This window comes from Cydia pomonella, chromosome 6 (genome assembly GCF_033807575.1).
Source record: "Cydia pomonella isolate Wapato2018A chromosome 6, ilCydPomo1, whole genome shotgun sequence".
In the NCBI taxonomy this organism is placed as follows: domain Eukaryota; kingdom Metazoa; phylum Arthropoda; class Insecta; order Lepidoptera; family Tortricidae; genus Cydia; species Cydia pomonella.
The window spans coordinates 3,808,377-3,824,205 of record NC_084708.1 but is presented as its reverse complement, the minus strand read 5'-3'; the positions used below and the strand labels follow the sequence as shown (position 1 = coordinate 3,824,205).

The 15,829-nt window shown below is 35.8% G+C and overlaps 1 protein-coding gene across 8 annotated transcripts in view; it reads left to right on the top strand.

The window, feature by feature from the left end:
• Positions 1-9,930, top strand: part of LOC133518719 (protein lin-10-like) — a 247,449-nt gene extending 237,519 nt beyond the window's left edge. For all 8 annotated transcript variants that reach the window (XM_061852393.1, XM_061852391.1, XM_061852388.1 and 5 more), the window contains 5 exons: positions 1,963-2,217; positions 2,466-2,787; positions 3,284-3,477; positions 4,569-4,709; positions 5,771-9,930. In XM_061852393.1, the coding sequence (XP_061708377.1) occupies positions 1,963-2,217; positions 2,466-2,787; positions 3,284-3,477; positions 4,569-4,709; positions 5,771-5,842 (984 nt within the window). In that variant the 3' untranslated portion in view covers positions 5,843-9,930. The remainder of the gene's footprint in view (positions 1-1,962; positions 2,218-2,465; positions 2,788-3,283; positions 3,478-4,568; positions 4,710-5,770) is intronic.
• The last annotated feature ends 5,899 nt before the right edge of the window (positions 9,931-15,829 follow it).

The following is a 15,829-nucleotide window of genomic DNA, read 5'->3' as shown; positions in this document are numbered from 1 at the left end:
TGTTTCTTACGTATTTCTCGGTTTTTTACAGTCACATTTACTTTTTAATATAAACGTTAGATTATAATACAGATAGTATTCAAGGGGATTGCTATTATTTATTTATTTTTTGGTATAGTGTTTTCATAAGGTGCAGAAGACGTGACTGCGGGACGGACACTGAACAAAGGACATTAAAATGATCTGTATGATATGCCTCGTCGAACAAAAATTAACAAAGATACAGCCGTAAGGCTTTTGGAAGCCATTCAGGGATCTCACAGCTTTTTGTTCTGTTATACTCTTTAAATACTGGGTCGGTGTGGTGATTGGGAGGGATAAATAGGGCAAAGCGTCATGATGAGGTGGTTAGGCATGGATTAGTTTGTAGTTGATTAACATAGATATTAAGATTCTTTACTAAAAGCGCTATGGATTTTTTTAACTTGCAATGTTTTACGAGTTCATTTTTTTTGGGATAAGTATGTCAGATAAACGAAACCTTACAGTGCTTACGCTCATACATATAAAACCCAAACCTTTAGAACGATTTTGGTTTTTATTCACAAAATATTCAACCTGAGAAAACGAATAACAGATTTATTAAAATTTGAATATGTTGGTAGGTATTAATATTTAAAACAATACATGAACGAAAATACTAAAACAATATTAGTAACGCTTTGCTTGCTTACAAAATTGTATTGGGTTTTTTATTCCCCTAAAATTTGGATTCATTACAGTTAATGTTATAAACGCAATATCAATATTTAGTCAAGAAGGAATTATGTAAATTAGAATCTAATTTTGCTTGCTATTGATAGTGTTAAATCGGTTTAAAAGTATATTCCACTATCTCCATTGCTTCATTGTTTATGTAATTCGAAACTTCAATGTAGAATTTGGTTTCAATCATATTCACTACAACATAGCATGCACGAATAATGTACTAATAACAGTTGTTTTCCCTTCGCCTTCCATGGGGTACATCAGGCATTGGTAAGTTCTAAATTCTAAATTGAACACATCTTCGCATGGTCGTGTGTCATTGCCCTTATCCTAAGGTTAAAAAACTGATCTTATTAAAAAAATCTAATCCAACTTTTCCGTCAGTAGAAAAAGGCCCGAATATTTAAAAAATGTAGATCTGGAAGCTGAAGTTTTATAATTATTTCTAGAAGATTCAACCTTCAGGATCCTCGTATTTTATTTTGTATCGACGGAAATGATCGTTCAATTAAATTAAATTAGTAATGCCAACATTAAAGAACAATAAGATATACCTTTCACACGCGACCATGTCAGCATTTGTAATCTGTGTCAAAGCTAAGCTCGGCTCGTATGAAGTATTTTTCGTTTCATATATCAACATTAACAACACAAAAATGCAATTTTCACCACTGCAATGTCTACACTTTATACTGGAATATCCTCTTAAGGCCCAGCCATAGAAATGAAAAATCCAAAATTTGCCACTGGAATTTGAACTTATAGTGCACGGAATACAGTAGATTTTATTTTGTTTGAAAATTGCACGAAACAAAACAAATGCAACTCTGTCCTAATTGAATATGATTTAAATTTCATCGAACTGAATAAGTCCTAATAGGTAGGACCTTGGGCCTTACGAGGATATAACTAAACAAACTTTTATTTTAAAGTATAAATTATATTTTGTATATTAGACAAAATTACACTTTGTTAGATTATACAAAGATTTATTTATAAATGTTCTAGTGGGGGTCAAAAGTAACAACACATCTTTATCAATCAAATTGTTTGTAAAATCCAGCACTGTCTAAACTTTTAAATGAATGATGATAAAAGTCGCAAACATAAGCAAGTATCAACACGTATAAGAAGGACAATGTGGAACCAGTGTGATATTATTCTTTTAGATACACAACGATAACTCAAATTTGCGAATTAAGTTACTTTGGCACATGAAACAGAAGTTTAAAATGATCTTTATATTTTTTTCAGGCTCCCGAAGGTGAAAATCAGCCTAGCACAGAAGTAGATCTCTTTATATCGACGGAGAAAATCATGGTCCTGAACACAGAACTGAAAGAAATCATGATGGACCACGCTCTCCGGACCATTTCGTACATAGCTGATATAGGAGACCTGGTGGTTCTTATGGCGAGAAGAAGATTTGTGCCGCACGAGACGGACTCTGATCAACCAAAACTGAACAGGACGCCGAAGATGATTTGCCATGTTTTTGAGAGTGAAGAGGTAAGTTTTTTTTTTGTATTTGTAAGTTTAATCCTTCCTTCTGTTAGTAATCTAACGCCCATAACTTTAAGGCTTTATGAGATTTCATTATAGTATACATTAGGACACTTTCTGATACAAATATTTAAAATTAAATACTTCAACCCAACCATTTATGGTCAGATGGCTCAGTAGTTTTGGTTCCACGGTGGAAAACAAGACGCAAATATAACCATCCAACTCAATTAAATTTTCCTTTCGTATTTCAGGCGCAATTCATTGCACAATCCATCGGCCAAGCCTTCCAAGTGGCATACATGGAGTTCCTCAAAGCGAACGGGATCGAGGACCACAGCTTCGTCAAAGAGATGGATTATCAAGAAGTGTTAAATAGCCAAGAGATCTTCGGAGATGAATTACAGATGTTCGCCAAGAAGGAGCTGCAGAAGGAGGTGGTGGTGCCGAAGACCAAGGGGGAGATTTTGGGGGTGGTGGTGGTGGAGTCGGGGTGGGGCTCCATGTTGCCGACGGTGGTCATCGCTAACCTGGCACCAGCGGGCGCGGCGGCGAGGTGTGGCCAGCTCAATATAGGTAAGTTCAGGAGAAGGGTAATGTTTTTTTATAGAAGGTATCTTGTTGGGTAGATGAGTCCCTTAAGTACCTCTTAAAATTCTCTCCCTTCTGCCGAAAATCAACACTCAACAGTAACACAATTTATTGTATAAAATACGGCTGTTTTGGTACTTGGACTACCCAGGAAAAGTAGATAAACCCAAATAGGTACATGACCCAACATTTACTTTGTATAAATTTTACCTGCATATATACATACACGCCGAGATTTAAAGCAGTAAACACTTTAATAGAAGAGAAGAATCAGACCTTTTTATATGGTGATATATTTCCGAAATATTGTAGGTAAAATATTTATTGTTAAATAGTAACTACTGTGGAGCCTGTTCGTAGGTAAGACTTCTTAATTCAGAATCCTGACCTCCTTACGTTGATGCGAATAATATCTAAAACGGAACTGAACGGAGGTATTTTCATCAGCAATTACATGTTTAAATCGCCTTTAACTTCACAGGTGATCAAATAATCGCAATAAACGGCGTGAGCCTAGTCGGACTGCCGCTCTCCACGTGTCAGACGTATATCAAAAACTCGAAGAACCAAACGGTAGTGAAGCTGACGGTGGTACCGTGTGCGCCCGTGGTGGAGGTCAAGATCAAACGGCCTGACACCAAGTATCAGCTCGGGTTCAGCGTGCAGAATGGAGTGGTGAGTCTTCTAACCTCATATTAGCCTTAACTCGAAATAGTTCCTGTTCTCCGTGTATCAGAGGGCCTACCGCGAACCACGTTCGACGTGTTGCCTCTCTGTCGCACTTGTAAATTCGCACGTAAGTGTGACAGGGAGGCAACACGTCGAACGTGGTTCGCGGTAAGCCCTCTGGTCCTCTTGAGAGTAGGTTAGGTACATTAACCGAAAACCTTACAATATTTTGATCACGTACCTTGAGGCCAAAGGAGCGGTGTTAAATGCTCGGAGTTTAGCTCTGTGAGATTGAATTTGAAATGAAAAAGTCCTCAAGAGATTTCATTGGCGCTGAAGTAGTTAATAAATAACAACTGGGAATGTTGCAAACAGGAGACAACCAAGAGAGACCTTCAACTGCAGTTTTACGATGATAAAGGCCTTCATTTGGAAATTCTCGACCAAGAATTGAATAACCAAATTTTTTTGCATATTAGTGAAATGTATCTTCAAAGTTATTCGTAAAAAAATTGAAATATTGTACAATGTAAACACGTCGATCTGATCTCTAATCTTCATCAAAAAAAAAATTATATTTCTTCATACCTTGAATGCGGATATATTTGGCAGTTCGTTATGGTTATTTAATAAAAAAGTTTATGCTTTTTTAAATGAGTGTGAACATTAGGTTTAGCTATCACATTATTTGTTACTTTTTACAGTTATACTCTGATAGCATTTCATAGTATTAAGTTTATTATGAAAATATGTTTTTCTACTCGTCGAATGTAATGGTTGAATTAAGATTTCGAATATCAAACTGTAATTGGGTACTTTTCATGTATGGGCTCCCAACTAAACTATAATATTAATTTCGAAACGGTTTAGTCAACTATAATGAAATAGACCGATCACAGCTCGCCGCGGTCAAGAGGACGAAACAAAACGACAGCTCAAAAAACGGTACTCGACTGAAAAGCTCTCTATTATACCACGATTGTATAAAATACTATTTACTTATAGGAAACTATAGGTCTATATCGTAAGAATAGCTGGTAGCTTATAAAATACCTTGGAACAAGTTTTTAGGTAACAGTAATATGATTGTCGTACAGATATGCAGCTTACTCCGCGGCGGCATCGCCGAGCGCGGCGGCGTGCGCGTCGGCCACCGCATCATCGAGATCAACTCGCAGAGCGTCGTTGCCGTTCCGCACGAGCGAATCGTAAATCTACTAGCGACCTCTGTGGGCGAGGTACGACATTTTATTTTAGCCCGAACTGCATGATTACCAACCATATTTTCGACGGACGAAAATTACCCTGACCTTGGTCGGGGTGCAATGTAATTTCGTGGCAAACCAGTGTGTACACTGAAATTGGCAATCACCTCGACCGGAAGCTTTAGGCCATTCGCATTAGCGCTAACGCGCGGTAAAAAAGCATTTGAATGACACAAATGGATACCCGTGTATTTATTCACACGATGGCGGTGGTGCGTTTTATCGTGTGTTGTTGGAATTTCGACTTTGAGTGTTGTCCGTTAAGTCGAATTTAGCGTACGCAATTTCTAACCTCAGGTTGTAACGCAACGCTTTTTCGGATCATAAGGCCTTACTGGTATCCGTATAAAAAATGCTTTGTTCTCATGTTATGCCCGCCCACAAACCACAGATTAGCTAGAAACTTTTTATTGCGAAGATAAATTAAAAAAAAAATATGCTGACACGCTGCTGCTATTGCATAGTCAGTGCAGAGTTGGCTTAGTCTGACTTTAACAATACACAAATACTTGTCTTTTCTAAACGGAGTGGTATACAACTTTATTTTCAGTCAGTTAAAGTCGCAAACCCCTTATCAGAGTCATACAGATTTAGGAGTTTTGCAATTTCAGCCAGCGATATTGCTTGATTGTTAATAGTACGTTGTTGTCGAGGCTCGGAGGTAGCCACTTGCTGCCTAGGGATTCGTTTTAAACGGACGACCTTGGGAGTTTGAGAGAGTTAAGTACTGATTATCTGCTTGGCTGTTTAATGGACACATGCCTTCATTTGATGTTGCCTGCAATCCTGAAATCGAGACTGCAATGTTTTTAACTTTTTTTAATTTTTGACTGACCATAAACAACGTGACCTATTTTTTAACCGAAAAACTCAACTTTGCCGTCCATTTTTGACAAAAATAATTTTATCTGACTCCAAATGTTATGTATGTATGTAAACACTTTATTGTACATAAGGGACAGGTAAAGATACAATAAAAATAAAAAGTTGGCAATGTACAAAGGCGAACTTATCCTTATCTTTTATTTTTACAGATCCTAATGAAAACGATGCCGACATCAATGTTCCGTCTGCTGACGGGCCAGGAAAACCCCGTGTTCATATAAGCGCCGCCGCGCGACACAAGTGCCTGCTTACGATATTACACGCCCATTAATGTTGGCCCTGTCATGGCTTCACTTTAAAACAGATAAAAAATTTAAGGGCGTACGAAAATTTGATATACGGTCGACACCTGGATGGTTGTCTGTGGCAATATTTTCCAATCTGTGGAAGTCCCTATATAAGAAAATCGCAGTCTTGTAAAATAAACAAAACAGGGCCGCCTTATAACCGCGAAAATCGAAGTCGATGGCGGGCATTTTTCTATGTCACACTAATTACGTCTTAATGAGAGTAAAAGAGAAAGATCCCCGCAATTTGCGAATCTCGCTTTTCGCGTTAGGTACCCAGATTACCAACAGCTGAAAGCTGTCGCCATTTATTTTAGCGGGCAGAACATTGAAATACAATATCATTGGGCGTCAGTCTATCTGACAGATGTCCGTTACCATAGACAATCTGGGTCCCGATTCAGATAATGTATACTGATACACTGGGTGTGTTTTGTTGTATGCTTTGTCTGTAGAAAAAGGCGCGAAATTCATTTTCTATGGGAGGTTAAGCCATCGCACATTTTTTTTTAATATGCCGCTTTTTCTGCTGACAAATGGAAACTGCCTGTAAAACCGAAGAGGTAGTTTCTTATTGTTGCTTTTCCTTAATTTATAAAATAATTAAGTAATTTGTTTGGTACATACGTACGTGTGTATTGTTGATATTGCGTACGACATAAGAAAAAAATGAATCTGTAATTTAAAAAAAAATTGCGTGTTGTATTTATGAATCTCAAGAACGACTAAAAATAATTTACTTAATAACTTCTCTTTTTTTTGCTTTTTTTTTTTTAAATGAACTAAGAAAAACTTTGAACGTGGCGCCTATCGTGTGGCGCATCATCTTGAACCTTATCGGTGCACGAAGGTTGATATCGGACTGTAGCGGCGCGCGTCAGTCGACGTCTTTGGCGGTCAAAAGGTGAAACTCAAGTCGAAATACAACGCACATACTATTTATTATGCTCTATTTTCTATAGTATATAGTTCGTGTCATCCACGATGACGCGCAGATTTGTCAAATCTAACCTTCAATAAAATAACAATATGAGTCACGCGTCTTCGTGAATGACACGATCTATATACAAAGTGACGGTGACAGGGCCCAACAACTAGCTTAGCCTGAAAATACTCGAAATCCCGCGCGAAACGTGACGACAGAACGGGACGCTTAATAAATGCTTATGTGGCTGAATAAGGTACTTAGGATAAGTTGTGTATCTCTCTAATAACACTTGCATTTACTGAAACGGGATTTTTTACGTATCACTTTAATAGGAGCAACTAATAGTCGAGAAATTGCCTAAATAACTCTACGTCACTTTCTTTAGTAAAAAGGCGTAACTTGGATTGTATCGCAGTGGCTAATTCCGTGATTCTTAACACATTCACTGCCAACGTTTTCGTAGTGCTACGCTCGTAGCTGGGATCGGCTTTTTCCCGCTTTGTAGACGAAAGCCGCTACGGACAAAGAATCCGCCGAATGGGCGTTCAATGTGTTAAGAGGAATTCCTAGCTGAGCAACATCAAATCTCGAATTTTTGATAAAAAACAACTGCAGCTCGGACTAAACTTCCCACGCAAAAAAATCGAGGTTTCGCTCTCGACTGTTTCCTCCTCCAAAACGCAACCAATCATTATGAAATTTTGGAACCTGCAAGTGGAAGAAATAATCTATGCCGCTATATTTTGATTTTTTTGATATTTGTTGTTATATTTGTATACTGCGCCTTTTTTTGCAGCCAATTCAATTGAGCCGTTTTTGCGATTTTAGAGGCGCTGTAAATTTCTTCAAAATAAAATAATTCAAAAAAGCAAAACATAGCACAGATATTGATGATATTGATCTTATTTGAAAAAAAAAATCATTGCTGTACTTTAAAAATCCAGGGAGGAAACAGTCGCGAGCGTTTGTATGGAAAAATCGCAACTAGGAATTCCTCTTAAGAAAAGAGCGAAGTGTGTTGCAGATATTATTGGATATCATAAGACTTATCACAATACTATATGGATTGACTTTTGTAACCTTTTCTCAGATACGTAAATTGGAAATCCCTAACGCTTACACTGGGATCTGATAAAGATAGATATGATGACTGATTCTGCAGTGGCAGTATGGTTCCATTTTTATCGCTTGTCACTATGCCCGTCACTTTCACGCTTACATACTTGTTAGAACGTGACAGGCATGGTGACAAATGATAAAGAGCCGACTATCTTAGCCCTACTGCTGTTGTATCATGTTAGTTTAATTTTACCGTTTTTTAAACTTTTTAACTAACACTTTTCTTGATCTACGTGTTTATTTGAATAAACATCCAAATTAATAATTAGGTACAATAGACGTGAGGCGGTTAAAAGGTTAAAAAATGTTGCCAGCATATTTTGAGATCACTGAAATTTCAGGTCATTATCTAAGGCAAGTAAATGCAAGTGTCAGTCCTTTGATTGACTATGTGTATTTATATTTATACCAGTGTTATGAAAAGGTTCGAGTGTTATCAAGCTGTTATAAAACCCACGTTATTAATATTAGTAAAATGTTACAATTCATTTTGATGTTTATATGACTTGACAATATTATTGATCACTACTTGACTAATTTTTTTTTTTAATTAATAAAATTTATTATTTGTTCTTGACTAAATTGGTTCCTTAATAAATAAATTGAATAAATTACTGTTGAAACTATTGTAACTCATTTGACTAGTGTGGTAATTTTATTTGACTTGAATCTACGCTCAAACCTTTTCATGACACGAATTTATACTCCATTAATTAAATGTACCTAATAGATTGAATATTACATACCCCATTCATATCTGCTTAGTTTGTAATTGTAATATTTTTCAAATAAACGCCGGATATAGGTACATTATATTAACGTACATATTAGTTGTCAAGTAAAGTAAAAAAAAAATTACGCCATTTTTGATCAGAGACTTTGTGTTGCCATACTTGTCGAATATTTTTCCTAAGTTTTGTATTAAGTAATATATATTAATTAATCTCTGCCATTATTTTGTAATAATTATTGTTTTTTTTTTTATATTTTCGCCTCATCATTCCATGACTTATTGATCATCGACAGTAATCAATAATTTCGTTAAGTTTATAGAAAAATATATATTGATATTTTATTTTAATTGAATAGAGAGAACGCTCCAGTATTTTGAGAAAATAAATTATAGATTTTGAACGTCATATATGCACCATTGAACAAAATGTGATTACGTTACAATTTTCTTTCGAATTAGAAACTGTTGTACATTTGTAGTATGTGGTTTGAATCCATGAAAAACAAATTTTAAGACAAGACATCTTTTAAACGTCTATCGATGTGTTAAGACCATTCTACCGTGATTATATTTAAAAAATGAATTGATTAGTGGATATAGTAATGGATGAAAGCATTATTTCGTGTAGCATTTCAAAAGATATATCATATTTTGTAAATTTTATAGTGTCGCTATAGCATTACTATGTAACCTATAATATAATGTATGTCCTATGTTCTTAGCTAGGCTTAGCGCTCTGAGGACGCGTTCTAATATTTATTTATGTATAAATATTTACTAAATTGACTAAATCGTCATTATAAGACCATTAGAACCCTTAACATCTTGCTTGTATTATCCCTATGGAGTTTTTTGACCTTATCTATACTAAATCCATACACGTTAATTTTACCTCTCTGCCGGCGTCTTTTATGCCTTTTGTATCGCCATTTCTCTCACTCCCAATTTCCCTGTTGTAAATTTAAATTATCCCAGATTTAACTATAATTTCGGACGCTGGCAACACCATTCAAACATTATCGATGTTCAAGTTAATATTATATCATAGTCTGATGTAATTTTATATTGCCAGCTGTTGTGAATAAGATTTATTTACATTGAGACAGATAATAAGTATAGCTTTTATCGTGGGAGCTGGTATGGTAGGTACACTGTAACATGTGAAATAACTATTGTTGTTTTCATTTCTAAGAGTATTATTCTAGTCTGCATTAAAGTTAAGAATAAACTGAACAAACTGGTCGTTGTTGTTTTATTGTCCGATGTAACGGGATCCCACCAAGTTGTTACCAGTGGTAACAGCTGAGAAAAATAATTCTCAGTAGTTACCAGTTACCAACTCACTTTGGTGGTAACTAGACGGCTGGCAAAACGTCCCACTTGGCTCTTGCCAGAACGACGCCTTGTCAGGTATTCCTATAAAGATACAAGCAAATGTCGTCTTTATGGGAAGTGTCGTACAATGGGCTGTGCTCTGAAGAATTGTTTGACATGATGCCCACGGCTACTTTCTATCACCGCACCGCCCGCCGTCGGCAGGGTGTTCATCCTCACACCCTAGAACCTAAATGGTCACGCACTGTGCGGTTTAAGAGGAACTTCCTCCCGCGCACGCTCCGGTTGTGGAATGAGCTACCTGCCGAGGTTTTCCCGAGGGTCTACAGTATGAGGTTCTTCAAAAAAGGAGTGTATAGATTTTTAAAGGGTCGGCAACGCGCATGTAACACCTCTGGAGTTGCAGGCGTCCATAGGCTACGGTGACTGTTTACCATCAGGCGGGCCGTATGCTTGCTTGCCACCGTCGTGGTATAAAAAAAAAAAAAGACGTGTGGCACTCGGGGACTGCCGCGGTAAAGCTATTGCATAGCATTTTGTATCAACTTATGCAATTATAATTATTTATTTATTTTATTTATGCAGTATTTCTTTTTCTTTGATATTAATTCAAGTTACACTTTTTGAGCGTGGTGACCGATAAGAAAACAAATTTTTCTTTTATTAAATAAATAAAAAGTTAATATTGTTTAAAATATTTTTATTATTTTACAATACATGTGGGTCAGGAATATTTATCATTGAAACTATAGGTTTATGATAACTGAAATAAGAAACATAAGTTTGCGACTTAATATCCTCTAAATACCTAGAAAATACCGCGTCAATGGTCGTCCCATATTTCGTTGTGGACTCTTGTGGATCATTATTCATTTTCAAATTCAATGTTTTTGATAGAAAAGTTGTCAACCGCTCTGATTTTTTATCAGCGAAGTTAATGTTGAAATCGCCAGCCAAGATAAGTGGAAATTTATTACCATTTGTACCAAGTATTTTCGACCCTTCTTCAGTGTACTCCAGTAAAGTGCGATGAATAAAATGCTCCACCTCGTCCAATTTTGGATTCGGAGAAATGTAAATTGCTACCATAACTATTTGTAGGCCATTTCTAAGTTTGCATAAGCACGCACAAATATCTCCAACAAGATTGTTTCTGTTATATACATAATGAAGAATGAATTTATTTATATATATATATATATATATATATATATATATATATATATATATATATATATATATATATATATATATAAATAAATTCATTCTTAATATATATATTGATAATATATATATATATATATTATCAATCAATCCCTCAAAATTTAACCTTTTATCAATTATATTGAGAATCTAAATTGAGAATTTAAACTATACGCGTGTGTGTGTTTGTGTGTATAAAAGAGGGCTACTTTTAATATCGCTCATTTTAATATCAAAAATTTAGGTTATCTTTATAGCAGTATTATATTTTCAATTCAAAATTAATACTGCATTTGTGATAATAATAAAATGTATGTATATAGAGTACTCACTCATTTTCTTTCACTATTTTTTCGTGACTTTCTTCATCAATAATAAATGCACTTTGTTCATTCATATTCAAAACACTTTATACACAAATTTTACAAGTACAGCTATTCACTGTTGTACATAAATACCTATACACCTATATTAAACTCAGACCATTTCGTTTTTTTTTTTTTCTTTATTGGGAAAAAAAACAGACATAGGCAGATGATACAGAAAAGAGGATATTGGTTTTTACATTATAAGTGCAACCTACATCCTGAGACAATTCCCACTAGGATTTATAAACTAATGATTTATAAGTGGCATTGAGCTATAAAATGTTAGTAAGTTACAGGGGCGGCGGGTCCATACAACTCGATTCCCACCGGCTTGCCTAAAACTTATTGCTACATAAACCAAACTTATATATCATCATTAAAATTAAAAATATATCCATAATGAAAACACTACGTATTACATTACCTTGGAATTGATAACACGATTTACTAAAGCACTAATCATAGCAGGCGCGCGAAGTGAAGCTAAGCTTGACTATTCATTCATGCGCCACTACACAGATACGAAAACTCACGCACATGCTCATAAAGTTTGCTATAGAGAGTCCACGCGAATGAGCTTCAAAGCAACTCGGTCTTGTATCGGGTTATTCATTTGAATAAAAACCTTAAACGTAATAGCATAAGGTTTATATTGGAAAAATGCCCACACATATTCATAAAGTCCGCGAGCACTGAGGGGCCTACCGCGAACACCGTAGTACGCAAATTGCGGGCTACTTTCTCTTTTACTCCAATGGCGTAATTAGGGTGACAGAGAAAGATGCTCGTAATTTGCGAACTTCGGGGTACGCGGTAGGCCCTCTGTACACGACCGCGATAACGTCAGTTATTATTAACATGCTGCTTCATTTGAATTTAAACCTATTTTGCCATACAAAAACATTGAATTGAATAAATGGGTAAAATTGTACAGTATTTTGCTAGCATTGATAACAATTTTTGTAAAAACCTTTAAAAAAATGATGAATTTTAATAGAAAAATCCAAGAATCTTATGTAGTCTCAAGTTTAATAATTTGATAAAGAACGTTTCTTCAAAGAAAGTACTGTTTGTAGGTTTGTAGTAATAGGTTTTAGAATTTGCGTGTTTGTGAACACTCCCGTCCCGGTTGTTACCAAGGCTTGTTGTTATTATTAGAGTTTTAAATGTTTTTATGTGATTTTATTTACTTGTGTGCACAAATTTATATATAAAGTTACTAAACCAGTGATATTTTGTATGATGTGTGTATAATAGTATGGCAAAGGTGGTTATACACTAACTGCAAAAGGTCGCGCCCAAGGACACACCTAGCGCATAATGTTAAGGTGTTTTTTTGTTCCGAGTTGCCTAGCCAGAATTTTCACGCGCCGCTACTGGTAAGTTAGTATTGTATGAAATCCAAATAAATAATTATTTATTTTGTTAGATTTTTATTTAAGTATCTTTTTTCACACTATTTAAACATGTGATTTATGAGTTTTGAAGTAGAAATACATTTTTATTTGTATTTTTTATAATTAATTTTTCAAATAAAAAATAGAAATAGTACATAGTTATTTGTTTAAGGGAGCCATTTTTTTGTATATTTTATTTATTTATTTACAATAACAATATACATAATGGATACATATAAGTAAAAGGGGTAGATATGTGACGTTAATAGTTGACAAAACTAAAATCTGGTCCAGCACCCACTCATTTGCAAATACTACACACCATTATAATGTACATGTGCACAACGAGCAACAGGGATAACCAAATATAGTTAACAGTGCTTCAATAGCCAATAGTAATAGCAAATTTACTGTGTTGTTTATTGTAGTTAGGGAGTTTCGTTCTGTTTATCATCAGCAGTTCCACTACACTAATTGCCAGTTTTTGGATGAAAATGCTTAATTTGTAGACAAACAATACAAAAATCACTATATGTGTACCTATAAGATTTTAAGTGTTCCCTCAATTCTTTATGGATTCCATCATTAGAACTTTGAACCCGGGACGGGACCATCGGCTTTATAAGCAGGGTCACTGCCCACTAGGCCAGACCAGTCATCATACATTTTACTTGACAAATAGAGATGATTATTATTTATTTCTTTTGTTTATGATAAAAGGTTAAATTTGATTGATCTAATATCTGTTCTAAATATTTTTTACACAGTTTTCAACATACATAAATACATCTTAAAACTACACTATAACTCGCATATTAAAATTGTAAATCCGAGCTCTCGTTAAAAATGTTGTCCATAGTTTTTCTATTGTTGTACAAGTACTATTTAGTAATTTTTGATGGACTATTCCCGATATTTGGGTTTCAAGTTAATGCAAGATATTGTTTTAACAATACTATCAGAAAAACTGGATTTTTGGTTAACAACCGGTTATTCGTATATTAAAATAAAAACCGGTTACATTCTATAGTTTCAAGGAATAGGAGCACATGATTTAAAAAGTTGCATTATTTATTAAAAAAAATTGCTGACTCGGGCATGCATGCACTGCATGAAGTGGGCAGGCCTACTTGACACTCGGATAAACGTGTTTCTCACATGGGTAATGCATTATTTAGCTGTCGCGCTCACTCAATAACAAGGAAATTTTTAATTTTATTTAGAAAAAATATGTTTTCAAATGTTATAACAGTACTTACGAATGAAAAGTGATACCGTGAGCTTTGTTTTTGTGCTTGGAGCTATTGAAGCACTGGAAAAAGGCGCAACACGGCATTCTTTGGCAATATTTAATCGAATTTGATGACAATGTTGACACTTCAGCGTCACCCGTACGACTAATTCAATATAGGTCCCGGAACCTATATTTTGTGGCTCACGATCGAGCGCCTGGTACCTCATCTACCCCTATTACGTACATCAATGATACATACAGATTACTATAAACAGCTGCTTATGTATTTGTCCGATTTCGGAGCAGCTCGTCTCGATTCGTGCGAGTTTCGTAGAGTCGTACAATACGTCTAATCGCACGCACACAACGCCGTGTCGAAGACTGCCGAACTGAAACGACGTTAGACGAAGTGGGGAGCGTGAGGTTTTTTCGTTACGGAATTTCTGGATTCGGTCCCCGCGCTCAAGGCCCGCGATAGAAGCTATGCAATAGCTTAAAAAAAGTGATATAATCGACATAAATATAGACTCGGTTTTTCCCTCTACAGCAGATACAGTAAACTGGTCTAAAACTGAGAAAAATAATTCCCTTTTTTCTCAATTGTCCCCAGTGGTGAAGAAAAATCTCAGTTGTTACCACTGGCCACCGGTAACAACTTGGTGGTAACTACGATAGTGGGAATAATCCTATATTAAAAGTGCGAGCGAGATGCACAGCGAGACGTGTCAAGTTCGTAGTGTATCAATAAGAAATCAAGTTAAGTTCTTTAAACTTTACTTTCGGGGATCGCGGAAACGGCTCTAACGATTTCGATTAAATTTGCTAAATGGGGGCTTTCGGAGGCGAAAAATCGATCTAGCTAGGTCTTATCTCTGATAAAACGCGTATTTTTGAGTTTTCATGTGTTTTCCAAGCTAAACTTGGTCTCCCAGAGTCTCCCAGGGTCTCCGGTCTCTATATTTCCAGTTTATAAGGACGCCGTGTTTTATAAATCGAATTTATTATATTAATTTTCTGTAAGTAGAAAATCAAATGCACCTACTAGTATACAAACCATCATAAACCTCAGATTGATTCACACGAGCAGGCGCCTATCTATCTCTATGAAAATAATAATTATGGTATGTAGGCATTGACATATATCTAAGGACGGGCCTTGCGGGCAATAACCGCATCTTCAAAACAAAGTTTGGTTTTGCGAGCCACATAAGGGCATTTCATAATCCGGATAAGAATTGTTGATGGAGTCGCCATTGCCGGATACGGCAAGGAAGGAGTATATCTAAGGACGGGCCTTGCGGGCAATAAGAATGGGGCCAATACAGCGGTGTCACGCACACGAATTCGAGCCAATCGTGCAGTCTAACGCCACAACGCGATTGGTTGATGAGTTCGCATCACACGAGCGATTGGTCGCAACTAGTTGCGTTAGACTGCACCATTGGCTCGAATTCGTAAGGGTTAGGTAAGGCCGGTCCTTAAATATATGTCAATGTATGTAGGTACTGTATAACTAAATGTATGTAATATATAACTGTCCATTACATTTCAATCTTAATTGGTACTAAAGTTGACTTTATGCCTTCTTTCCTCTATTAAATAAG